The sequence below is a fragment of the Corvus cornix genome, chromosome Z, assembly GCF_000738735.6.
Source record: "Corvus cornix cornix isolate S_Up_H32 chromosome Z, ASM73873v5, whole genome shotgun sequence".
Lineage (NCBI taxonomy): Eukaryota > Metazoa > Chordata > Aves > Passeriformes > Corvidae > Corvus > Corvus cornix.
In genome coordinates, this window is record NC_046357.1 from 16333414 (window position 1) to 16360443 (window position 27030).

At 39.6% G+C, this 27030-nt stretch overlaps 1 protein-coding gene across 1 annotated transcript in view; it reads left to right on the forward strand.

The window, feature by feature from the left end:
- Positions 1–237: 237 nt before the first annotated feature.
- UBAP2 (ubiquitin associated protein 2) overlaps positions 238–27030 on the forward strand; it is a 64606-nt gene continuing 37813 nt past the window's right edge. The window contains 7 exon segments of the mRNA XM_039566986.1: positions 238–377; positions 4262–4339; positions 5964–6074; positions 9872–10025; positions 11700–11777; positions 22100–22154; positions 23376–23479. Of these exon segments, the coding sequence (XP_039422920.1) occupies positions 279–377; positions 4262–4339; positions 5964–6074; positions 9872–10025; positions 11700–11777; positions 22100–22154; positions 23376–23479 (679 nt within the window). The 5' untranslated portion in view covers positions 238–278.

The following is a 27030-nucleotide window of genomic DNA, read 5'->3' on the forward strand; positions in this document are numbered from 1 at the left end:
GGCAAATCCCAATCAGCTGACAAAAATGCTTTCTATCCACTGCATTTCCCCCTTTAGTGTAAAAACTGCAGTAAATCCAATAATAGTGTATTAAAGCTGCTTTCTTATGAGTCTCTGTATAGAATCAATGGTAAATGCAGGAGGAATTCAAACTACTGCATTTATGTTATTTGGTTATTGAATCAGTACCCACCTTAACTCATGCTCTTTTTTTTTCTTTTTTTTTTTTTTTTCCAGATTTTGTATTTTGTACATACATTGTTTTGTATATACTGTATATGATGACTTCGGTGGGCAGTGAACGTACCCGGGGCACTCGGGACAAAATGCAAATTTCAGCCACACAGCCAACACAACCACAGAAACAAGTAGTACAGGTATGTGATGTGCTACTGTATCAACTTCTTTGACTTGAAAGTGACAATGTAATGATACAAATTTCTTCCCTGAGTCAGTAAAAACTGAAAAAAGATGGAATGAAAACTCATGGTTTATTTTGGAAGATTATGCTTGATTACTTGCTTTAATTACTCAGTAACACAAGACAGTGTTAAGTTATTCCTGTGTTGTCTCTAAATGAGTTTTGTGTTCTTCAGCAATGTCTCCTATCATAGAGGAATTCTATGCTTGTGTCAGGATTTCAGTCCTGTGACCTCACAGTCCTCAGGTCTCAGCTCTTCCATCTGCTGGCCTCCTGATGGTAGAATATTTCTGGTCAAGAGAGAAATTTGGATGGATGGGAGAAGCTTCATTAGATGTATGTTGTGTTCTACAGCATGACTCAATGTATCTACAGGTCACAAAATCCTGAACTTCTTGCTCAGTGACCTTACCAAGTGGAATGGTCATCCACTAGCATACTAAAGTTTTCAGTATCTGTTACATGGAAATTAAGTTTCACCTCACTGCCATTGCTTCTTGGTCACAGTAGTTGTGTGCTTGTGTGGGTTACAAAGAATTTTTCTGCTTCTGGCAACTCAGTATTCTCTTGATGGATACATCTCAAAATTCAAAAACTGCTGGCAGACTGTGGATCAGTCTAGAGGTGCTCTGCAGGGAAATACTGTCTTTTATTGTTTTCTGAACTGGTCTTCAATATGGACACCCTCTTGGTCTGTTTTGCACAGAATTAATCATGTGACCTCAAACCTTTATCACCTCCTTGAGTTGCAGCCCTTGGCATAGTGGTGGTTCATGGTAATGTATCGATTTAGAAAGTGACTTTCAGCAGATGAGTTGAATTTGGTTTATTTTAAAACAAGGCTGCAGGAGTATGGCGAGCAACCTGGCAGAATTGGTGGCTTCCCCTTTTCTGACATTTCACAAGACAGCAGTGGAGTGCTTGCCTGGTTGGATTCCCTGGCACAAGGCAGACATAGGCAAATGGGAGCAAGTCCAGTGAAAAGCTGCAAAGATGGTTGTTACACTGAAACACAGAATGAATGAGGAGTGGCTCAGAGATCTGGGTTTGTTCAGCCCCGAGAAGATAAGGCAAGGTTGTGTCTTCTATTCAGGTACCTCATGAAAGGGTATAGGAAAGGTAGAAACCAACTCTCCTCAGAGAGACGGTGGCACAAGATACAGCACTGGTAATTCCAACTGTTAAAAGGAGAAAAAAAAATTACTGTGGGCATGGTCATGGTGTATCACTAGAGGACCTTCCCAAATTACGGGATATATTGATTTTAGGCATTGAGACCTTTTCTGCATTTTGTCCATTTATTCTACCTTTTGCATAATAGATACTGGTTCTGTCACTTCAGTGGAAAAGGTGGTTATTTCGTATGCAGCAGTTACGTTTTAATGCACTGTATATTTTACTGTTGGTGTATCAGATGGACCTTTCTGCTTAGTCAGTCTTTGGAGATCAACAGAAGTCTGTGGATTTAACTGTTTAATCACCACTGATTCATTTTTCTGAATATATAATAGTGTTTATTTCCCAAATGGAAATTCCACTGTCATAACATCACATTGATCATAATTTAAATTATTTAAGAAATTACATCATGTTTCTTTTGCATTGCTTCTGGATAATAAATGGCCATTTTACCATTTGTAAGATCTATGTCTATTACTGTCATAATCTTGTGTTTTGTACACTTCTGTTTTCTGGTAGTTTGAAGTTTTTAGTTTACAATTTTTTCCATTCTTATAATGAAAAGGTAATATGTCTTGTAAGGTTGAGTTCGGGCTGTCTCATAGTGCTACTACTTTCTTAGTCACAATTAAAACTTAATTATACTCTTGATTAGGATACTACAGCATCAGTTCTAACAATGGTGCCTTAAAAGTAAAGAATCACTACTTGCTGGGTAAAAGGCCAGAATGTTTTGTGGCACTGGTCTGATGTTTTTGTGTAGTCATCTTGTGGTTTTTGTTGTTTTTTTTTTTTTCCTTCTGAGTCTTCAGTTCCATCTGGGTGTTATCCACTGGCATGAATATGGGTGATATTGCATCTACAAGTTTCTAAGCTCTCTGAGGAAAACTGAAGATTCTGTCACACATTTGTAATTGTTTTAAAATTGGTATGTTTTTGTCTTCTAACATGGGCTTGAAAAAAACGTTTGTTTACAGAAAAAAATGAATCTTAGTGGATTCCTGATTTTTGGTAAAATATGCCATCATGTCTCTACAGAAGTTACATTGTCTGAATGTTTTTGCTCTGGATATCTTCAAAGAAAATCTCTTCACTAGCTTGAAAATCACAGTGTGCCTGTGGAGGCTGTAATAAGAGTGAGAAGATGGATCAACAAGACTTAAATTACTGAAACCAGGAGACATTTTGGTTCTGTAGTCTGCTGAGCTCTCAGCAGTCACCAAGAGCAAGCTCCTTTGCTCAAAGCACCTCACTGATAGGGAGGCTTCTGTGGAGGGTGGAACTGAGGAGTTCCAGTGCAGGCTGTCCCCTTATTACCCAGTGGAGTGACTTACGAGGCTGTCAGCATGACACTTAGAAAAGGTGAAGTAACTCAGAATATGTAACCGTGTTACAAATGTCTCTTGGAATGTTGTCTCTGAGCACAGATGTCACTTCCCTCAAGGAACTGGGACAGCTGCGGTAACTTTTCAGCAAATAAGCAGGTGGTGGTGTACGTTGAAGTAATTTTTAGACTCTTCTCAGCATTTATGCTTCATGATCTCCTCTAGAGCTTGCATTTGTGGTAAACTCCAAAAGCTAGACAGTCTGAGCCTGATTAGGTCTGACCTTGTGAGGCACAGAATTTCATATGTATATCCTGTGAGGTGGCATGCCAAATGGTGAGAGCTGCCCAGGGTGAATCCTTTCTGTCAAAAATTCCAGTAGATGAGCTGGTCCACTCAATGAAGAAGAACCTCTGTAGGCTCAGCAGCCTCATCATGGGTCCTGGCTCTCTTCAGTATCAGCTTTCTCTGCATGCGACTCTACAAAGACAAGTAGCCTCTTGTCTTTGAGCAGAAGTCAAATGAGGTCCAGGATCTTGTAGCACATCTTGTCTTTGGTATTTTCTCGGGAGTGCAGTTCATAGGCTGCAGATGCCGCACTATGAAGAGTGACCTGTGTGATGTGACATCTCTGTTAGAGTTGTTTTCTCTCAGGGGCAGCTGTTTGGATTTATGGTACTTGACTGCATCTCTTTCAGTCTCTTAGCTTTTGTGCAAGTTGCCAGTGTGCATTTTTGTCCAGAAACATTGCAGAAGCACCAGGTACTTCATCAATAGCAAGTTCCTTTACCAGTTTTCTGAGACCAGTCTTTGCTTGTAAAAAAAGCCCAGTCCAGCTGTTCATGGGCAAAGTCTTGAGACATGACTCAAGTCTTTTTAAGCTCATAAAACTCCAGAGTCAGGTTGTTGTTGGGAGAGCTGTGGAAGGTGATGTGAGCAGGGATCATCAGAGGTGTGGTTAATTTAGAGATACCATTGCGAGTTTGTTACAAGAAAACTCTTAACTCTGGAGTAGTAGATCCTAAATGAAATTAAAAGCGTTAATGCTAAAACATACCCTGGTGCTTCTATGTTATTATATGGTGGTCTTGTCAGTGTGGTGACCTTTAACTGTGTTTCAAACAGATTAGAATGTGTTGAAATTGCTTCTCTCCGAAATAACATACAAAACTATAAATGGGAATAGACAAGATATTGATCCCTTCCCCACAGCATCTCTGTGCTTGTTTTGTATGTTCTTTTTGAGAATCTGTAGGAAAAAACAGTGACACTAGGATATACTTCTAAAAAGTATAGTTGCCTTTTGTGTACTTTATTGGATGTTATCTTTTTTCAGGCAACAGCAGAACAGATTCGCCTCGCTCAGATGATCTACGATAAGAATGACGCAGATTTTGAAGATAAAGTGAAACAAGTATGTTTCTTACATGCAAGTTTTTTTTTGCCTCACAATAAAATGCTCTAGAGCTGGCTTACATTTTGGAGCTAGAGCATCTGTTTCTGGTTTAGATGAAACTTTTTCAGAAGGACATAAGTTTAACTATGAAAAGATGCTCTTATTGCACTGTAAAGTCTGTTTACAAGAAATTTTGTGGTGATATAGCTCTGACTGTATAGTTATATCAGTGTATTTTGCTTTGTAGACAAACCCTTAAGCCAAAACTCATTTGTGCTGATGTCTCGTCCACAGTGTATCTCTTTAGTATGGTCCTGATGATTAATGATTTTCAGAATAAAGAATGCATTTGGCTTGTCCACATGTACCTAAATGTGAGAAAAATGTCATGTGTGTAAACTGAGTTTGGCTGTATCTTGGAAGTTTTTCAGGAAAAGTAAAAGTCTAATGATAGCTTAAAGGTGAATCAAGGTGTTACTTACAAAAATAAATAATCTGACCTCAAAGATCTGCGTATGCATTAAAATGATAGAATTGCAGTGTATAAATGAAATCTCATACCATTTCCTTTCCTTGGTGAGTGTTGGGTGTTAGATAATCAAGGTTCCTTTACCCAGTTATAGCTGAGACTATTAATTCAAGCAGTCCTGACAGTCTGGGTCTCTGTTCTGTTGTGGCTACTGGTGATTTTGTCATAGTGAACACATCACAACTCAGGAAGAACCTGTGAGTACACCCAGGAGAGAAGAATGAGCTTGAATGCATAAATGCAGCAAAGCAGCAGATTTCATGATTTCTTGTCATCTGTAAAACTACCTCTGAAGCATTATTAAATTCTTTTTTTTGTTCTTGTTACAAACTAGTTCTGTTGCTGTGCCAGAAATTAAGTCTTGTACTTCATGAAGTAAAAAGACCCTAATCAATAGTGCTTGTTGCTGTGCTGGTGGGAAGGAGATGAATTAAGTTCTGCATAGAAAATCTCCAATATTTTACCTTCTGCATATGTATTTCTAGCTCATGTAGGTTTTGTTCTTTGGATTAAGTTGCTGAATGCCCCATGACATATTATTTCTGTCCCACACTTGTCAGGATGTACACCACGAGTTCAAGGAGCATAATTCAGAGCTAGGTCTCCTTAATCAGCTGTTGCTTGTGACTCTGGTGTGGCTTTATGCTAAAATGGATCAAGGGAGCTAGTCTGTCTGAAAAATAATGTATTTCTTAGTCTGGATGCTTTTCCAGGTGGATCTATTCTCTGCCATGTCTTGCTGTATGTCTTTTCTCGCACTGGGATAAAGCGGGGCTAATTTGGTGGAGAAGGAGATAGGATGATACTGAAACTACTGTGGTTCTTTACATCTTTACACTCATATACTGCTTTATCTGCATTGACAACATTTGCTGCAAGCATACAGAACAAAAAAAGGTGTGAAAGAGTGCTTTCTTGATTACCAATTAATTTGTGCTTCTTCCTATCTCTTGTCTGAATCCCAAGCAGATCTGTAAAATGCAGATTTCTTTTTTCAGGATATTAATTTACTCTGACATGGTAGCTATGCACTTTGTTGTAATCTGTGGTCATACTCTTATTTTCTTATGATGATAATTTAGATATTTTAACATGTCTGACTTTTACTGCCAGCTTATGGAAGTGACGGGGAAAAACCAGGATGAGTGCATAGTAGCACTACATGATTGTAATGGGGATGTGAACAGAGCAATCAACATACTGCTGGAAGGAAGTTCAGACACGGTAAGGTTTTACTTCCTTGTTAAACTGCTCCTTCTGTTTGCTGTGTTTTTCAGCTTCTAAGAGGAGATTGGAAAAGTTATGTTTCAGAAGTTTTCAATTCCCATGTCTCCATTCAATTTCTTTTGAAGGAAATGGAAACTGGGGCAGTTCTCGACTGCATTCATACCTTGGAGAAGGCTGAATCTGGAAAATGTTGTGGGTGTTCAGCTGGTCTCTTGCAGAGTTCCTCTGCTTTCATTTACATGCAGCAGTTTTAACTCTGCAGCAGAACTCAGTGCTCCCTCAGACACAAGCCTGTTTCTTGCTGCAGCTTTTGTAGTTCCTGTGTAGACCCTCCACAATTCTGAGGTGTGAGACCATCACAGTGGTCAATCTTTGTAAACCTAAGGGCAGGGAGATATTTTAAGTTGTGTAACTTCTGTAGGTGTGCATTGCTAGTATTGAAGTTGGAGGAGGTTTCCACATCTGCAAGTTGCATTGATAAGGCTACTTATGACAGGAAAGGATGCAGCAAGTAGTTGCTTCTTTAACTGTGTTGCTCATGTGCATGTCTTAATTGAGAAACTGGAGGGGGAGACCAAACTATGTATATACAACAACAAATAATGTCGCTTAGAAAGTTGCACAAATTTTTTATCCTAAGAGATACTAAGAAAATATATTTTACTGCAGTTGAAGTTTTTGCTGGAGGGATTTCTTACTGTTTGTCCTTAAATTAGATTTCATCTCGTCCAAGTCGGGCAAGTAACCTGGACTTCCTTTCTTGATGCTGAACACTCAGTATTTCCTGTGATTTGTCAGGATGTGTACTCTGGCTTATTGTTAATGAGGAAACTCACCTCTCACACACCCTAAGTCTAGGACACACACTGTTCTGACTAAGGGGACTTTCATTCCTATCCCTTTTCATTTTTTATCAGAGTTGAGATATTCTAAAACACAGAAGTATATGATATTGACAAGTTGGGAGTGGAAGAGAGCATTTCACTTTAATTAAATCTGTCTGTTCTCTCATACTTCTCATATTTGCCATTTTTTAGTTGAGAGTAGTTTGCTGGTTGATAGAGAATATGAATCCTTTCTTAGTTTAGCAATTTGTTGTAACTGATCATGACATGGAAAAAAACTATCTGAACTCATTTATCAACTAGAAGTGATGTCAGTATGTTCTGCTCTCTTGACAAGGCCCTCTTAACCCACTGCTCTCTGTAGACAACATGCAACTTAGAAACAAGTACAGAGAACTTGAAGGAGTCAAGGAGGAAGGGGTATTAATTGATGAGTGTGAAAAAATTTATTCTTTATGAAAGTTTGTGGGCCTCCAGTTGGAAGGGTTTGTTTTAATACCATTATACTTTAGAACAGTTTAACCATGGATTTGATAGAAAATTGTAAGCTGAGGTACTACAAATTCTGAATGCAGATTCCCAAATCTCTTTTTCTAGTCTCACTCTGCTTTGATGCACTTGATATTTTTTTAAACTTGGTTTGAAAGATGTGTCCATTCAACTGAAGGAATTAGAAGAGCAAGGAGTGATAGCTAAAATGTGTATTTATAATTTATTTGGTACTCAGCCAGTTTTGTCTTAGTCTTTTTTTGTTTGTTTTGGGGTTTAAAGCTGTGATCTACAAGCTGTAAGCTGTGTGACTTAGTCTCTATAAAGACTTTCCATTTGCAGCAGCTGTGGCAGTTTGGTTTGGGATAGTTAGAGGCTTGTGGATGAGCAGAGAAGGACTGTTTCTTTGCTTAAGACTTGTATTCATTTAACTTCTACATCCATTTTATGCTTAACCATATTTCACTTACTAAGCCTTTGAAGACAGAACAAAAGAGACCTTCCAGATTTTTATTCTTTCCATGTAAGAACAGGCCGAGAAGAATTCTTCTTTTACATATTTTCAAAGGTCAGGCCTACAACTGTCATTTGGGTTGCCTCAGGCATTGTCAGCTGAAATTGTAATCAGTTACCTCCCTTACAAAGAGAGACAGCTTCTACAGCCTGTGATGGATCCCCATGCTCAGAGGTAGCACCATCCTCTATCTTAAAAGACATGCCTGACTTCTCAAGGCTTTCCACAAAATTACACTGTTGGAAAGCATGGATCTGATACTTTCATAGTCATCTTTTTACTGATCCTTCCTAAGTTATTTTAAATCTCACTCAGGAGAGAGGCTGCTTCCTCTTCAGCTTTGCAGCCTTATCCAGTTCTGGGTATTTCCTGAAATGGCCAAAGATGTTTTGGCACCAAGCCCATCAGTGAAATAGTGCATTCTGAGCTGTACAGACTTGGCTCTTCAGTTGTCCGTGCAGGTATTTTTCCTCTTGTGAGGTGTCTGAAGCACTAGGATTGTTTTAGTGCAGTTACACCAGCTATGGTAGGTGAAGCCGTGTGATACTTACTGAGGGAAGCAGCTTTCTGCCTCAGAGATAAGGTGGTGTTGTTCAAATGTGTTTAGTTTTGTGCTTCTGATCAGTGCTGATTGGGCTTCACCGAAGTTGATTTAGACCTCTGTACCGGAGATGGAACTGAAAAGTGATTTCAGCCCTCATTCTCACCAATGCCATGCCAAAAAATGAGAGAATAACCATTCTCTTTGTTCTTATTCTCCCAAAGGAAACTCTGCAACACTGAGTTTGTAAAGTGCTTAGTTACCTGCTTTTTTCATGGCATTGGCTTCCTAGGCAGATTGGCCTAGCTGGTCATGGCCTGGCTCCATAGAGCTGCTGAGTTGCTGTTGGTGGAACTTAGAGATAGGAATTAAAATTATTGATAGAAAACCTTTTTTGGTTGATACAGGTGCCTGTCAGATGTCATACTTCAGTGCTTCACAACAATTTGTATGTGCAAATATTCTGATATTAAATATCTTAACTGAGCTGTAAGCTCCTAGAAATTGGGATATACATGTAAACCTCTCTGCTATCTTAATGGCTTGCAAATAATACCTTTTCTTTGTCCTTGCTTTGCAGCTATGGCTCAATAGACTAACCATGCAATTGCATAATATGAGTTGCTGAGCTATTCCTGGCAAGTGTTTAGTCATTTTATTTTCAACTCCTACAGATACTCCTATGGAGTTGATACCATCCTTGAATTTTTTTTAAAGATTGAGTTTAATATTAAAACAGAAGCCTGATGTTTGGACCTTGATCCCTTGTCTTGTTTAGACATAGCTTTTCCTGTGTTTTGCTATGTTTGATGGTCTGTAGCTGTTAAGAGTGGATGGTCTGGCTTATCATCAGTTTTCCCAAGCTGTTGTTTTGCTGTTCTGTCTTCTGGGGCTTAAATTCTGGTATGTCTGGATGAAAATTTTTCTTTTCTGTTTGGGTTTTTTCTTTTTGTTTTTTTCCCCCTTAGGCCAGATACTTATTCTCATCAGTCTTTTGTTCAGTGATACTTGCAAGATTTTTTTTTCCTTTTCCCTGTGAGAAAAAGATAGCTCTGTTCATGCTCCCTTGCTACATTTATGGATATATTTGAGTGGAAAACTGTTGCTTGCTTTGCAGATGTTCTATATTACTGTTGTATTCAGTCTTCCTTGAGCTAGTAAGAGTTCATTATAGCCAGAAATATTTGGGATTCTCACATTCCCTAAGAAAATTGAACTTAAAATTTTTTTCTTTTTCATCTCTTTGCAAAAATACCGTCTGCGTTTCCTTTTATATCAGTGTAGTTTGCATACGTGACATTATGCAAATACCTGGGTTTTTTCTGTGAACAGGGGTGAGAAGTATGCATTGAGAGGTGTCTCCTCCCTTTTGACTTTTGTGTCTGATTCTATTCTACCCAAATAGACTTCCTGGGAGACTGTAGGGGGAAAGAAGAAAAGCCTTGGAAAGGAAGGTTCAGAAAACAAAGAGAACAGAGAGAAACGAGGGGATAGAGAAGTGAGTCGCGGACGGGGAAGTTCCAACAGACGGGGAAGAGGAGGCAGCCGTGGACGAGAGTGTACGTATAGGGGTTAATTTTTAAAGATTGAGATGCTTTTTTTGCAGCTGGAACTGACTGAGCTAAGAGCGAGTGCTTAACGGAACAAAGTCCGTCGGACTATAGCTCAGCGTTGAAGGGATCATAACTTGTTTGTGCCACAGGTATGCTTGATCTGTCTATGTGACTTGGTTTTGGGAACGTCTGTACTTGTTCAGAGACACTCTGTTTAATATAAGTCTCTGTTCTTGTTCGATGAGTTGATCTTGTTATTTATGTAAGTTTTAGAATTGACTCTTTGTAAGACTACTTGAGAGCGAGTATGTCGCTGCACAGCTGATACACTTTTTTGTTTCTTTTAATGAAAAAATTATCCAGCTTTGACTCCATCTCCTTTTATGAGTGGGAGAACCTGAAGATGTTCTCATCTTCTCATAAGGGGAATGAAAACACTGGGATGATTATTAATCTCTAAATATATTTCTCACATAAATCAACCAAAGGTGAGTTTCTGCAACAAAGAAAATTCATTGTTAGTTGAAACATTTCAAGCTTTGCTATAGTTGCAGTAATACATTGTACAAAAGCAAACTGATGTTTCCAAGTTAGATAGAGTCACATTAGATCACCATTGGATACATGTTGCTTTTTTTAGCTAAGTTTTGTCAGCATTCTCAAAGCTGTGTGCATTGCCTGTAATGGCTGTTTGCCACACTAATAGATGAGAAAAGACATCAGTATGAATACAATACGTTTAGCTTTCCACTTATGAGCAGGAAAAATATTTGCAATATTAGGCAACTCATCTTATTCATTATTGGAAGATATTCAACTGTTGTGCCAATATAGACATTGTGAATCTTTGTAGGATAGAGTAATGTCAAAATGAAAAAATGTTAATAAAACATGCAGCTAGACTTAGAAAAGTGTAAATTAGATCCACCAAAATGAAAGCAAAGGGCAAAATTTTTTACTGGAGAGTTTGTCTCTTTTTGTAAACTGGAATTAAAGGCATTTCAGATGGTTACCAAATCTTGGTATTTTCTTCCCAACTTTATGTCCAAGCATTGTTGGTTTTCTTGTTACCATTAGGAGAAGTTGTGCAGTACAATGTCTCAGCAATGAGTGTTTCAAGAGGCCAGTTTTTTTTTTCCCCTTAATGTAGCCAGCCATATTTCAGAGTACCTTGTCAGGAGTTTCCCAGAAAACAGATTGCAGAGCTTTTCTAGTGCCTTACCTTCACCCAGTCATCAGCCCTCTGCTTTAAATACACTGGAGAAATCTCTTTCCATGCTTTGTACAGGGATGCAGTATGAGCAGACAGGAGAAGAGTCGGTGTTATTGGTTGTCCTTTATTTTTTCACTGTTGTCAACCAGTGCGTTATTGAGGAAACACAGAATGAGGCAGCTGTATTTTTTGCCTCATTAAGCAGAGTAGGCTGCAAAACATGGTGCTTGTAGAGGTTTGTCTCCTGAGGGACTTTTCCTTCTTATATTTTGCTTCCTAGCTGTCCAGTACAAAGGAAGCATAACTTGCTTCTAGCGTGGCCTCAAAGAAAAGGGGTAACTGAGATCTGTTGACCAGCCCACTTGAAAGTTTTGCCTTTTCTTTTGAGGGGTTCAGGTTACGCAGATGGCTGTATTGTCTCATGTGTGAGTCTCTAAAGCTTCTCTTAAGCTGTCCTCTCTCCACAGTTAGAGCTGAAGAGAATGGAGTGGACAACAATCAAGGAGACAGGCCTTCAGACCGTGGGAAACGTGGCCGTGGGAGAGGTGAGATGGTGGCACTGGTGTGGGACTTGCAATGCTTTCATGTCCTGAAATGGAACTCTCCCATTTATTTCTTTAAACGCTTCCTCTTAAGCATTTTTTGGCTATCCTTTGATTCCATAAGCACTTCAGCCACCTTGAACGTGCGTACATCCTAATCCCTTACTGTTTATCGTTTCTTCGTCTTGGAACAACTTAAAAAAAATTGACACAGATCACTTCTGTGGTAATTTCCTGTGTGGCAGGCTGCTGTGCTCTGGCTATGGAGAGCTGTTTTCCCAGATTGACTCATGCCAGCCTCCTGTGAGTGGGAGTGCACTGGGTTCCTCAGGATGTACCTTGGCAACAGGAGAGCACAAGATTCCATCTGTATGGCTCTTGGGGAAGGATTTGATGTGTACTTGTACCATTCCTTTTGGGTGGCTCTGGTGTCAAGCTTGCCTTCTGTTTTTGGTAGCCAATCAGAGAAGGAACAAGCCACCTTAGAGAGATTTTGCTACGAGAAGGAATTTGGCATGGAAGAGTTGATGAGGAGAACTATGGAGAAGGAATACCATGGAGTCTTAGGTATAGCTCTGATCCTATCCTGTAGAAGTGGTGGGATAATGGATTGGATGTGGAATCAAGTGATGTGTATTTGGTTTGGATTTTCACTGGTTGGGGTGGAGAAGAGGCTTGTTTTTCCTTAAAGTAGGAGGAATGAAAATGAGTAACCCGTGTATGGTGCAGATTATGGGTAGACGAGGGTATTAAATAAGTTAAATTGACAAAATGTATAGCAGAACTAATGTACATAGTAAGTAATGTCTGACGCATGAGAAATTCTGCCTTCAAAGGACTCCTTTCTCTTGGGAATGTTGGGCAACAAGGCATTCAGAGGCAGGCACATCCAACTTCATTGTCTCCAGATCTTTGCAAAGATGCAAAGAAATAGCTTCCAGAGGTTTGCGTGCAAGTGTGTCTCAGCTGTGCCTGTGAATCAGCAAAAAACAAATGGTGTGTGCAGAGAAGTAGCTTCGCAGGGCAATGTGTGGTATAGTTCACAGCTACAATTTTTGGTATGTTAACACTTTTAGTAGATGGAATGTAAGTCTTGCTGTTATTTATGTTGTAAAAAAATCCGTTATGTTCAAATTATAAAGGTAGGACTTAAAAAAATTCTTCTGTGAAATGTAGAGATAAATTTAAAATACAGTGTTTTTTGCTTTAACCTTTGCAAATCATACACTGCTTTTGTTATCAAAACTGCAGCTTTCTAGATGAATATCATATCTCAAACTTCATCATCAGATCAAACTGACCTGTCTAACTGAAGAAATAGAAACTTCAAAGAGTTTCTGTTCACTGGCTTCGTGTATATAGTATTACTGTATCTCTGTACCAAATATATTAGACTGTACTGTGAGCAAAGTATCTTAATGAAGTGTCTGTGATAAACCTGTTGGCCAGCTACCAGGATCATTATATTACAGGTGTGTGTATTCCATACAGGAAATACCTGATTAATTTTACAGTGTAAACCCTTGAAATCTGCAGGGAGTTTTAGGAATGTGTGTAATTCAGTTCTTACCGTTTCAGAGATACGTCACCTTCTTTCTTTGGATATTAATAGGAATAATAATAATAATAAAAAGCTTCCTGCCGTTTCATTCTGTTGTCTTTCTTTTCTGTTACACAGAATATTCAAATGAGAGATAACATACTTCAGCTGAAAGTAAACAGATTGCTGGTAATCGCCACAGAACCCGTTTCTAGAAATATTTCATGCAGTGTGTGTGTGTGTAGAAATCTAGGTGCTGGATATGAAATAAGGGGTCAGCTAATTTTCTGAGCAGCACGCTCTCTCTATTTTAAGCTACCTTCTCAGGCAGGAGTTATCTTACTGGCTGCCTTCTAGGAGATTTGCGGGGCCATCATATGTATTATTGCTTCACTGTACAAAAATCTAATTCTAAGAAATGATAAGCAACAGAAAATAGCAAAAATGGGATTGACACAGGGGTGATAATGTGCTATTTATTGAGGGGGAAAAACCCTGGTACTGAGAATTTGACATTCGGTGTGTAGGCACTAGCTTCATCTGGTAGTAGATCTTCCATTAATAACTGTGTCACGTTCCTTGTAACTTTATAGTAGGTAACTTTATAGTAGGTAAACAGAGTGCAAACACCACTGGGTGCTGATATGTAGGGCATCAGGGATTTAAAGCAGATACAAATTATTGACTGATGAACAGAAAGCAAAAATGTCTTACACCATGCGTAACAGGATACATTTCAGCTGTAATTGCTCTTGCCTAAATCTTTTCTTATTAAACTAAGGGTGGAAACTTTGTATTGGAGTCAGGGAGTATCTTGTTTTAAGATGCCCTTCTCATCTGTGCTTCTTTTCAGAACCAAATTTCTTGCATGAGCTTAATTTAGATGTAAGAAATACTGTAATGGTGATGAGCAGTGATTGCATCAAAGTAATTATATTTGTCAGTATTGCAAGGATTTGCAACTCTCTAGAATGGAATCTCCTGAAGAAATTGTGGAGGCAGATGGTTATGTATTTAGGATTGTCAGCTATAGAATTAATCAGCTGCAGTGTTATATAGAAATTGACAAACCTTACAAGCACAGGTTGTTTTTATGCTGCTGTTTTAGTGTTCCTGCATCTTCAATTTTAAGTGCAGGTCTGATTCTCCCAGTTACTCTACCTCATATTGAAGAGGATGCAGTAGAGCTAGAAAAGGCTTTTGAAGGTACTGGGAAGTCTGCAGTTATGAGTGTGAGGAACAAATAGACTAAGATTTTTCTGCCTGTGAGAGAGGACTGAGTGGGTGTGTGGTAGAGATCTGTTAAATTTCTGTAGGGGCATCAACTGATCATGCCAAGCAAGTATGCAAAAGAGAGAATATTATGTGAGATCAGCAGGTTACAGCTTCAAGATGAACTTAGAGAGTTAGTTCTTCATACATGTAGTGAACCTGAGGAACTCCTTTCTGAGTAAGATGATGTGTTGTGGAAAATGTACACATAAAGAGATTTGACAATTTCATCCTAAAAAAGAACTGTAGGCAAGAAAATGAAAAAACATGAAAAATTTTCTTGTATGTAAATTATCTTTGACTAAGGAAGTCAAAGCCACAAACAGTTGAATACCAGGAAAGCATCCAAAGAAGCTGCACTGTGTTTTCAGTTCGTGTTCTCTTCCCTAGATATCTAATTGACCATGGCTTATAAAGGAATAACAGGGAGGTGAGCTTTTGGATTTGGTTCAGCATAGAAATTGTTACAGACTCATGTATAGTAATTCTCCTGCTTTGCAAAGACAAGACAGAATTGTTGCTTGCATTTCTGTTTCTCTCTTTACTTCATTATTCCAGAGCAACATGCTGTAAATGTGGATTCTGCCAGGGATTTTTTTTCCTACAAAACAGATATAAAAATGAAAGGAAAAAATGCTGTGTTTTAATTCCAGCTCTTGTTTTGTCTGCTGGCTGTATGGGAAAACAAAACAGCTTATCTTTTTCATAGATATCTCATTATAGTCCAGTTTGTATTCTTGATCTCTTTTTTTTTTTTTTTACCATTTTCCGATAAAAAGTATACTATCCTTGAACCAACTGAGTTTCTGTAACCAGAATTGCATGTATAAACATTCCCTTGGTTCAAAAGCTTAGCCCAGTTGGCGCAGGATATATCTTGGATTTCGTTTGCCAGAACTAGGGAGGATATTGTTTTTTCTAAAACATGAATGTGGAGTAGACCTTCTGGAAGTCAAAATTTGAAGTCTGTTTAGTTTTGCTGTGGTTCGTTCTGCATTAGTTAAGAAACTCTGTCATGTACATTTAAAAAAAATTTTTGCTTAGTTGTAACAAGTCACCTATTTTCTTTTAAATATAATTTTAGAGTTGAAAGTTTTCAGCATGACTTGTAAAAATACTCTAGAGTACATGCAGTATATAAAACTGATGAATTGCTTCTAGCTTTATGGTAACTAATAAGGACAAAAGTAATTTGTATTATTAAATCCAACTTTGCTGTTTGTTTTGGTAGTATGGAGTACCTAGAATACAAAGTTTCTGTACTTAGTGTCTTTACCTCTTAAGGCATAAGCCTCCATCAGCTTGGTGTCTGCTGGGAGGATGGCTGGCTCTGCACTGCCAGATCAGAGACCAGGGCAGTTCAGTTACTGTGTAGTTAGAGGTAAGCACAAATTTAGAGTGTTGCCTGCCCTTCCAGTCTGCATTTCCCTTTTCTTGCAGCTGTTCTTCAGGCCCATTTTTAACCTTGAAGTAACTTCCCCTAATTTAAACCCTGAGTGAAAATCTGAGTTTTGAAATAAAGCACCTGTGTTGCAGTGGAAGGATTTAGTTCTACAAGCTCAGCAGACTTGATTTTTTGCAGAATGGGCTGTTAATTGAATGGGCTACGCCCATCTGAGTTGTGCTTCTACACACCTTTCTCATGCTGTTAAGTGTGCATTTGCTTTTGGGGGAGAAATGTTGTGAAGAGAGAGAGCAATTCTTGCTGTGCATGGATGGTACCATAGTGGAGATGTGATTGTGTGATGAGTGTTTTGAACTCCCAGTGGGTTTTAGTGAAAACAGAAAAAAATGTGCCTCCTGCCTGGGTAGTATTGACTTTTCTAGAATTCATTCAGGAGAAGAAAAGTACAAAGAGTAAGGCAGCCCCATCTGCTCCCTGTGGAATAGCAGCAAAACTAAGAAAAGGCAGCAGGTGACAGTAGTAGGAGACTCTTCTGAGAGGCACAGAGGCACCCCTTTGGGGACATGTTGTACTTTCTAGAGGTGTGCTGCTTACCAGGGGCTCTTATCAGGGATGTCACTGAGGCTTTGTGCAGTCCCCTGACTATTACTTGCTGCTGTTGTTTCATGTGGGTGCCAATGGTACAGCCAGGAGCAGCCTGAACAGTATCAAGGGGGATTGCAGAACCCCTGTAAGGGACTCTGGCGTAGGTAGTTTTTCATCCATCCTCCCAGTCAAAAAACAAAGGGAGTTGAAAGGGCCAGTTGTATTTGAAGAATCAGCAGATGGTTACAGGCCTTGTGCCACAGCCAGGGATTTGACTTCTTAGACCAGGGCACTAGCTTTGAGAAACCTGGTCTTCTGGGGGATAATGGGTTCTGTCTGTCTTTGGTCATCATGGCTTCACAAAGGGCAAGTTGTACCTGACCAATCCAGTGGCCTTCTGTGATGGAGTGACTGCAGCAGTCAACAAGGAAAGGCTGACATCATCTGCCTAGACTTCTGTAAGGCCTTTTGACATGGTTCATGCATGTCATATCTCTGTATTGGAGAGAGAGGGATTTGAAAGGTGAACTATTTGGTGGATAAAGAATTGGCTGGATGGATGCAGCCAGCAAGCTGCGGTCAGTGGCTCTATGTCCAGATGGAGGCTGATGACAGGTGGTGTCCCTCACGGCTCTGTCTTGGGACTGGTGCTCTTTAGTATCTTTATCAGTGACATAGTGAGATTGAGTGCACCCTCAGCAAATTTGCAGATGATATTAAACTGAGCAGTGCAGTTCACACACCTGAAGGATGGGATGCAATCCAAAGGGACCCAGACAAGCTTGAGGAGTGAGCCCATGGGAATCTCATGAGGTTTATTTAACAAGACCAAGTTCAAGATGCTGCACTGGGGTTGGGGCAATCCCAGGCATAAATGCAGACTGGGAGAAGAACTCCTTGAGAGCAGCCCTGCAGAGAAGGACTTGGGGCTTCTTATGGATGAAAAGCTGTCATGAGCTGGCAATGTGTGCTTGCAGCCTAGGAAGCCAACTGGCTTGTGGGGCTGGTGAGGAATGTGAAGGTCAAGGGCTGACTGGGCTGCAGTGACTGTGATTGGGTGGAGGTTGACATCTTTGGGGCAGTGATGAAGACACACTGCCATGGCCTTCAGGAGAGCAGAATTTTGCCTCTTCAAGGAGCTGCTTGGTAGAGTGCCATGTGATAGAGCCCCGGAAGGAAGAGAAGCCCAGGAAAGCTGGTTAATATTTAAGGATTCCTCCTTTCAAGCTTGGGAGCAATGCATCCGAAAAAAAGGAAGTCAGGCAAAACTACCCCAACTGCATAGATGAAAAGCAGCTCCTGGACAAACTCAAACACAGCAAGGAAGCCTACAGAGGGTGGAAGCAAATACATGTAGTCTGGGAGGAAGAGAGAGATGAGATTGTCTGAGCAGCCAGGGTTCTGGTTAGGAATGCTGAAGTTATATTGTTGGTGATAAATGAATACAAGGGAAAATGTGGGCCCTCTCTGTAAGAAAACAGGAGATCTTGCTAACTGGGATGTGGAGAAGCTGGAGTTACTTAATGATTTTTTTTGCCTTGGTCTTTTCCCGCAAGATCTCCAGCCACATGAGTTATTGAAGGGAAAGGCAGGGGCTGGGAGAATGAATAACCATCCACCGTTAGGAGAAGATCTGGTTTGAGACTGTTTGAGATATCTGAAGGTGTACATGTCCATGGGACCTGACAAGATACATCTGGGGGTCCCAAGGGAACTGGAAGAGGAAGTGGCTAAGCCACCATCCATCATGTTTGAGTTCCCACTGATGGAAAAAAGGGAAGCATAGCCTCCATTTTAAAGAGGGAAGGAAGGCAGACTGGGGGAACTAGAGGCCAGGCAGTCTCACATCTGTGCCTGGCAAGATCCTGGAGTAGATCCTCCTGAAAGCTAAGTGAAGGCACATGGAAAGTGTGAGGTGATAGGTGACAGGCAAACTAACCATCACCAAAAAAATAGAGGCAGGCAACATGGTCACTGGGGACAGCAGGGCTTTTTAGTGGCTTGTAAAGGTTTTCTGGCATTTAACAAGGTGGGAACTGGTTTGGAGAGCTGATCCAAAAGTGAACAAATACTGTTTCCTGGTAGTTGTTTGGTGCTCACTAACTGGAAAGTGCAAAACTGTCAATGCACAAAGAGCAGAGCTTGTGATCACTGGTGAGGAAGACCACAGCTGTAGTAGTTCTGATTTAAATGGGTTTAAGTTACTGTGGGACTGTGTGCTCAGAATTTGGGTTCCTGCTGTGAATTCTGGTACAAAGCTTCATTTGTTCACTGACTTTTTAGTCACTCTTAAGAAGCATTAAAAGTTTGTAGATGCCTTACGGGCATTCACAGTTGTTTCATGACGAACTTCTCTGTCTTTAAAAGACTGTACCTTCTGTGTTAAGGCCTTTTAAAAATTTTAACAGCTGAGAGGAGTAGCTTTCTTTGTATGAGAATTTAAGGACATGACAGTGGTCTGGTTGTGTCGGAGAGAATATTAGCCCTTTCCACTGGCATCTTGCACTAGTGACCATGGTGTATGAGATCCCATGTCTGAGTTAAGTGGTATTGCAGTGGTTAGCACTCACTGTCCCAAATTTTGAGTTAATTTTTTGTGTGTTTTCTAGCTTTGAATTTAGTGTTTTGGTTTGGTACTTCCTTTTGCCTTAGAAAAGTTTTTTTGCATTTGTTGGTAAAACTTAATTTAATTTGAGTTTTGACAGAAAGCACAGATAGACACATCATTAAGAAGTTCAGGGAATCCACTTGAAAGTCACGTTCCAGATTATCTTGCAAAGTGATGTGGTATAAAAAATGCCTTGCTGTCTAGTAGCCTAAGACTGTGCATAGAACTTCAGGAACAGCATTATTTCTTTTTTGCAATTTCTAAAATTGTTCGAAGTCTTTGTTGATGTTTTTAGCTAGTAGTTTATTGTGCCCATTATGGGAAGGTATCTTATATATCCCTGGCTTGCTAAAACAACATCTCTTTAGTGTGTGTCAAAAGAAAAAAGCTATTTATTTAATAAGTAAGGTGCATGCAAGCGAAAGAAAATAATAATGCTAAATAATAAAACCTCTCACTGTGGAGAGACCCTGGTAAATTTTCAGATTTTCAGATTCAAATTTTCTTTCTGTGAGTGTGGTTTCTCTCTTTGAAGCTGGCTGTTCGGCGTGGGCCCCTCCGGGCCAACCGGTGTAGGGTCTCCCATTGTGTTCTGGTATTATTGAACAGTCCAGAAGAGAAGAAGAAGAAACCGAAGTCCCAGGGAAGCAAAGGAGTTTAACTCCTTGTCTCTCTCTTCCAAGAAAAGGGGCCAAGAGCTGGGAAAAGCAGGAAGGTGCTTGCCTCCACTCTGCAGCAGCAGCAATCTCTGTGTCCTTGGACGCAAAACTGCTTTGAAAAGTTTACCTGCCTATTTTTTTTTTTTTTCTTCTTTCCCTTGGACTCAGTTTTAAAGGCACAGAAAGGTACAGGATTCATGTATGGGCATAGAGTAGGTGATAGGAGATTCACATAAAGTCACCCCAAGACAGTATGCTAAGGTTGTTCTTTCAGGCTTTTGCACTTGAGATACTGGGGTGACTTACCTCCTCTTCTAAAATCCATTTCTTCTTTCATGACAGCTATTTCAGTTATCTCTGTACCTGATGTCTGTCTCACTCAATACTATTTCTGGTTGACTGTTTGTGTGTTTCACAGCTCCCAATTGGACTTGTACCTCAGGCTGTCAGAAAATTGTTGATCTTGTTTCTGTACAATTTCTGTAAATGGTCTTTAATGCTGTATTGATAGTGGTAGAAAGTAATTTTATTACATGATGGCCCCTACCATATCCCCAGGTAAACTTGTGTAGCTGGTTCTACGCTTAAAAAAACTTGGACAAAAAGATAATCCAGAGTGCTCTGACTTCTATAGAGGATAGCAGTAGAGTAGGTAGGTTGAGCAGCAAGATTCAGTGGCCAAGTTGGAGGCAGTTGGGTACAGCAGGGTTTGGGGCACTGTTTTTTATGGCAAAGAGCACATGGGCTCGGTGAAGAAGGATGTTGAATGCCAGGTTGCAGCAGTTGTTGCTTCTTTCCTAACCTCTCTCTGCCTTCTCTCCAGCCAGTTGTGAAAAGAGAGCAAAATAATGTAGTGGTAACAGAGTTGGTCAGTATCAGACTTAAGCTATTCTATGTTTTTGTCCCAACAAAATGCTGTGTTGCTGAACAGAAAATCTTCCTCTAGTTTGATGCTTCTAAAAAGTCTTGAAAAAGTTGGTCCAGAAATGTCTTTTAATACTTGGACAGTGAATTGGGGTAAGGGAAAGAACGAGTGGTGAGAGCAGGAAACAGAACGTCATTAAAGTAGAACCTTGATAAACTGGTGTTACCATGTCCTGGGAGCTACTGCTCTTGTTCAGTTTAGGTAGTAAGGAAAGTAAGGAGTAATTCTGATGCGACTTTGAACAGCCTGTCATAGGTAATTCTGATCTATGGACACCAGTGTATTGGCGATTTAGGATTATAATTTTTGTGTGCTCAGGTAAACTTGCAGTTGCTTGGTGACTTATAGTTACCACATAATTTTGTCATTAAAATAAACATTGTTTTGTTCTCTGAGTGAGGCTCTTGACCTCCTTTTCTTGTAATACAAAGTAATATTCTTAGCCTTTCTCAAAAAATCCTGAACAAACTGGAAAAGCCTTACATAAAACCCCTAAAAAGGGGGGGAAGGAAATCTATGCAGAAATATATCACATATAAGAAATAGTTGGTAACACTTTTTGTAGACATTTGCTTTGTTTATTCTTGAATAATGCAAAAATTTTCATGCCTTGTTGACAATATGCAATGTGCAAAAATTACACCATTCATTGTATTAAGAAGCTCATAAACTGAGACTTGTATTTAAAATTGGAGAAAACAAATACTTGTTTTTGTTAAAAGAGAAATGAATATTCTGGTGGATGATAACAAGGAAGTTAAGTAATTTGAATTGGGTAATTTTCCTGTGTGATTAAGGGGGGGGCGCAGAAGGAATGTGTGGTCAGAGGTTGACAAAAGCACAGGAGGGTAGACAGGTGGTCTGAAGCAGAGAAGGAAGCAAATGGAGTATTTCAACTTTTTTCTCACAGATAAGGAGTGACAGAATTGCTTAAGAGATCAGGATGCTTGGAGAGGCTGGGCTTCTAGAGCATCTTAGGCAAGAATGAGACAGTAGGGACAAAATCCTCAACTGTGTCTAGTAATTTGGCAATAGCAGTCTTTGGGGATGAGTGTTTAGGTGAGTTCTCTTAATAGCATTTGGAGCTACTTCGTCAGACACAGAAAAGCTGGCGAATAATTGCAGGTCCTACTGAAATGCGCGGTCTTAGGTTAACCATGGTTTATTTGCGTGTGTTAGGGAAGCAAATTCTGTGTGGGAATTTGGGAAGTGAATGATATTTAACTTCAACTATGGTCGTTTTGTTGTTCAACTGTGGCATTCTTTAATGTGACAGACGAGTGACTGGTGGCTCCTCTGCTGTTGCTGTTAAATGGTGTTTTCTCTCCTAGGGTTTGGACGTGGCAGAGGGAGAGGAGCGGGGAGGTTTTCAGCCCAAGGCATGGGGTAAGAAACATGAAGAGCAGAGATTTTGGCAAGGATCAAACTCAGTGGCAATATTAATTGACAATGTTGCCACTGTATATATGGATATTACTGTATGTTTGATAAACCAATATGGATGCAAAAATTGAAAGATCTCTTAGATGATGATTGGAACATTTTTGTCTTAAACCAGTGTATCTATATAGGCATACCTGTGGAAACCTAATGTATGTCTACTCAGTGTTAGTATCTCAAACTTGGAGAACCATACCTGCGATCAGTAGCAGCCACATAGTGCCTTGGAGGCTGAAAGTTGTGTGGTGCATATAGTCTTAGGTCAATTTAAAACCAGATTTATTTCAGTGTAATGTAGAGCATGCAATTTCTATATGAAACTTGAAAGTGACGATTCTAAACTTTGTTCTGTTATTGAGGTTTCATGCTTTAGCTGTTTGGACTCACATGGACCTTAAAACAGATTCAGAAGAAGTTACTCAGCAGCTTAAAAGTTTGCTCTCAATTTTGTTGGAATAACTTGCTTTATAGGAATGTAGCCTCCACTACTTTCACTCAGTGTCTGCCTTTATGACACTTCATGCAACATTAATGATGTCATGATGAACTGGAGGCTTGTTCTACTTCTTTAGTAATTCTTCTTGTTCATACTTGCAGATGATGAACTGGAAAGAGGTTTTCCTTCAATAATGCTTTTTTACCTTTTAGCTGCATCTCTGTATTTTGGCATTGCAAAGCCAATAAAAACAAAAAAAACCCTATAAAACCAGTCAGCAGAGCACTTTGGAATAACCTTACTGGTGTTCTGACTCTTGTGCAGGTGTGGTGCTCTGAAAGGACATGATACTGGTTACTTATCAGTCAGCCACCTGCTGAAAAACTTAACAGTTGAGAGAGTCTTATCATTGTGTGTATAAACTAATGCTCTATAACACTGGGAGGAGCAGGGATGCTGTTAACTGGTTTTTCAGGAATTGATTTGGTTCAGTTTCTCTACAGGAATTTTATTTACCAGTCTCTTCACTTCTATCTCTTCTTCTCTTTTCTCCCTTTTTTTATCTCTGTCTGCTTGCAGAAGAAATTTTTTTTTGAAACTAAAAGCTATCAAGATAAATTATGTGGAAATCAAGATGTTAAATCTAGTACAACTTCAGCTAAAAATTATGACACTTGTGCTCATGAATGACCCATGTGTTCTCTTCCATTTCTTAACTTTCAAAACTCTAGGACATTTAATCCTGCAGACTATACGGAGTCTTCTGCCACTGATGGCTTTGGGACAAAGTCAGAGATTTGGGAGACTGGTCAGAATGATGCAGATGATGGAACTGGTAAGATGCTTCAAGAAGTGGAAGGATTGGAATGAAGACCTGTAGCGAATTGCAGTTAAAATAACTGTTCTGATAGTGTTCAGTTAACTTCTGAAAATTTGTATACGTCTCTTGTGACACAGGTATTAGTTGATGTTTAACTGCTGCTGATGTGCAGAGCCTGAGTGTCTCTCTAATGAGAATGACGGGAGGCATTTTGCAATTCTTTTATTACAGTGCTAACAAACCCTTGAGAGACAAAGGAATTTGAAGAGTCACTGGAAGAACCTTGTATGTACAGAACTGTTTAGATAACTTAATACTGCTTAAGATCTCACTTAATGTAGTTAAGGAGCGTAAGTCCTCATAGAATGGATTGGTCCACAAACCTTAGGCAATGGGGTGTGAATATCTAAGAAGAAAAGGAAAAGAAAAGGTTTGCAAGTATGAATTCATTCAGTGACACTGGGATGGCTTTGGAAGCCCCACCTGCACAATGCAGAAGTGGAAAGATGTGAGTCTCTGGGATGGAGGAGAGTTCCAAGATCTGACATTTTTGAAGAGAAAAATTATTAACTAAAGCACAAGTAGGCACTGGAATGGAAGCCAGAAAGCCATTGACTTGTCTGAAGATCAAGGCAGCTGTGTGTTTCTGTATGAAGTCTCAAGTGAGAAGTACACACTTCCAGCTAAAGGCAAGAGACTGACGTAGTTTAGAAAGGAACCATTTGGCACCAGTGGTCTCATGGTGATTCAGAAATGAGGAGAGCAGCCTGCTTATCTGTGATGGGAAAAATAGGATACCTTGCTGCTTCCTGTGTTCTGTGATGGGAGATGAATGCAAAGGAAGCCTTGTGTTAGAATGGAGAAAGTCATGTATATTTTTGTCCTAACTTGGGAACCACTGAGTGAATTTCTTTTAACTGCAGCAATGGGTAACTCTTCTGATCTCTTCATTGGTGAAACCTACTCAGGTGATTTTTTCATCAGCTCGTGTGTCAAGTGTGGAAGCTGATCCTGAAGGGCAGAGTGTGCTCTGTTGAGCTCTGCTGTGAGCCACTTGAGAGGCAGCTTTCTGAACAAGCCGTTTTCTGCTTAACAAGAGAAGACAACAACAGGCTCAGAGTTTAGGGAGGCTTATTAAGCAGCTGGCCTGTCACTCCGAATGCCTTGTGATCCAGTGTGGAAGAGTGGCTTTGAGTGTATTGGTGGTTGTTAATGGGAGCATTCTTGCCAAATATGGTATCTTTCTAAGGAATTACTTTTTAAATTACTTGGTGCTGTAGCACAAACAGAAATGCACCTTTTGTTTTCACTCACATTAGTTTTTCAAATAAGGAAGATACCTAATGTCTTGAAAATTCCTCTGGGGATTCTTATGTTGTTGTTGGGGCAGTGTATGTTATCACAAGTATTGTGGAAGCTGTAAGGTTAACTACATTAAGAAAGATCTGCAAGAAAGCTACAAGGAAACTGGGTCAGAGGTAGAGAATCACTGGTTTGTTACTACTGATTGAAGCTGTAGGGTTGTGGCTTACATACGACTTGTGCTCCACTTCTGAAATGAACCCAAGTGTTCTGAGACCCTCCCTGCTAACTCAGAATAACCTCCATGTGTCTCTGTTACAGCAGCCTCTGTCCTTGTAGGCATCTCCTCAGTGTTCAGTAATGGAGGAATTCTGCACAGGAGTAAGGGTAGCTTGGTGTGGGTAAACAGATCCCTCTAATAGTATGAATGTGTCACCATAAGGGGTGTGCTGCTGACAGAGTGGTGGAAATTCAGTTTTGGTATCTGGAATTTCTGTTTGGATGCCAAGCTCATTTTTGCTGTGCGCATGTCACGGACAACCACACTGGATTTCAGTAACACAGCCTAAGGCATGCATGGAAATTTGGGAAGCATTGTGTGGAGAAGGTGTGAGAAGGCATGAGTGTCATTATGGGGAGTTCCTGCAAAATACTTGGTTGTCGGAAATTTAAAGTAAACTAGGTAAGTGTGAATGGGTTTTTTTCGGTGTTAAGTACCTTTTTGTTGCTAATCTTAATTTACTTTCAAATGAAAAAGGCACCATAAGTGACAAAACAAAAATGTCTCTCTAAAGAATGATTTATTTTATGGTGTTGCTTCTTTAGACAAGCTCTAGGAATGTCTGAAAGAAGTCCCTGGTCCAAAAGGAATCACTTCAGACAGAACAAGCTTTAAAATTGAATTGTTAGTTTTGTCCAAGTGGGTAGCACTTTCAGCCTTGTGATGGAAAGGGTCTTGAGGGTTTTTAGAGGAAGCTGCAGCTGGGGTAGTAATTTTAAAGCAGAAGAAACTGCTGGGAAGAAACACAGAAGCAGTGGTAGGGGGAAAAAGTGACACACAAGGTACGGGGCTGGAAGTAGGTGGCACAAAGTTGAGCATGATTTGACTTGTTAATCCCAAACACTAATTTGCAGGTTTTTCCACCTAAATTTACAGTGCTATTTTGTTAGTTACAAACCAACTGACCCAGTTAAGTTCCCAATGTGGAGTAAACTAAAATTTTTAATGTGGGAGCTCTATGTGTATGGAAAGCTATAAAGCTTGCAGTGGGCTTTATAGATGTCTGGTAAGAGTTTATGCAGGAAGGACAGGAAGGAAATCCCTCTCTTTATTCCTCATTACCCAGTCCCACTTCTTATTTCATCTAAAAAGAAAGTAAACAATATTAGCTCATGCTAGCTACTTGGAAAACTAGTGTCTTTCATCTGCAGTTACATTAAAGAGGAAATAACTGGGTAACTGCCTAGACAAATAAGAGATATTTGCTTATCAAAATATTGTCTGAAGACATCATATAAATATAAACTCTTCGTGATGTTCCGAGTTACTTACTAAATATTTCTTCCTTTAGCCAGTGCTGGGGAAATGAATATTTTCATTGAAAATAAATACAGTATTTGTTTCCAAAATGTAGTTTCTGTTGTGTGTACTCTGAAAGTGCCCTAGAACCTCATGCCCTGAATTCTTGCAGATGCAAGAGGACTCATGGTAACTTGAATAGTATTTCTAGGTTCAGTGTTGTGTAACGCAGTAGAAAAGCTAGCTGGTTCTTCGGACGTTAAATTTAGTGTTGTTGGTTGAACTGAAGGCCAGGTCTTTAATAGTTCATAATGTTTAAGTCTACTTGTATTCCAAATAATACAGCATCAGTTTTCCTGCATCCTAATTTATATAGAAAAAATGTACAGCTGAAAGGCAAAGAGAAGGGACAGATAAGTAGAAACCAAATGACCAATCCTCCTCCAAAAGGGAATAAACTTGAGCAGCATGATTCCTCTCTTACATTTTTTGTAATGTACAGGGCAGTGGGAGAAAATGAGCACAAATTACAGCAGTTGTTATACACGAATTTTATTGGAGGTTCTCACTTCTCAAAGTTGGTTTTAGAAATGGCCTTGTGTTCTGGTAATTTACTCACATCTCTACTTTGATAGAGTTTCATAAGTTTCACTGAAAAACTTCCTTTGTTATCTTAGTTATGAACAGCCTTAAATTACTCTGAAACTGAAGAATGACAAGAAATAAAAAATAAATTATAGGATAA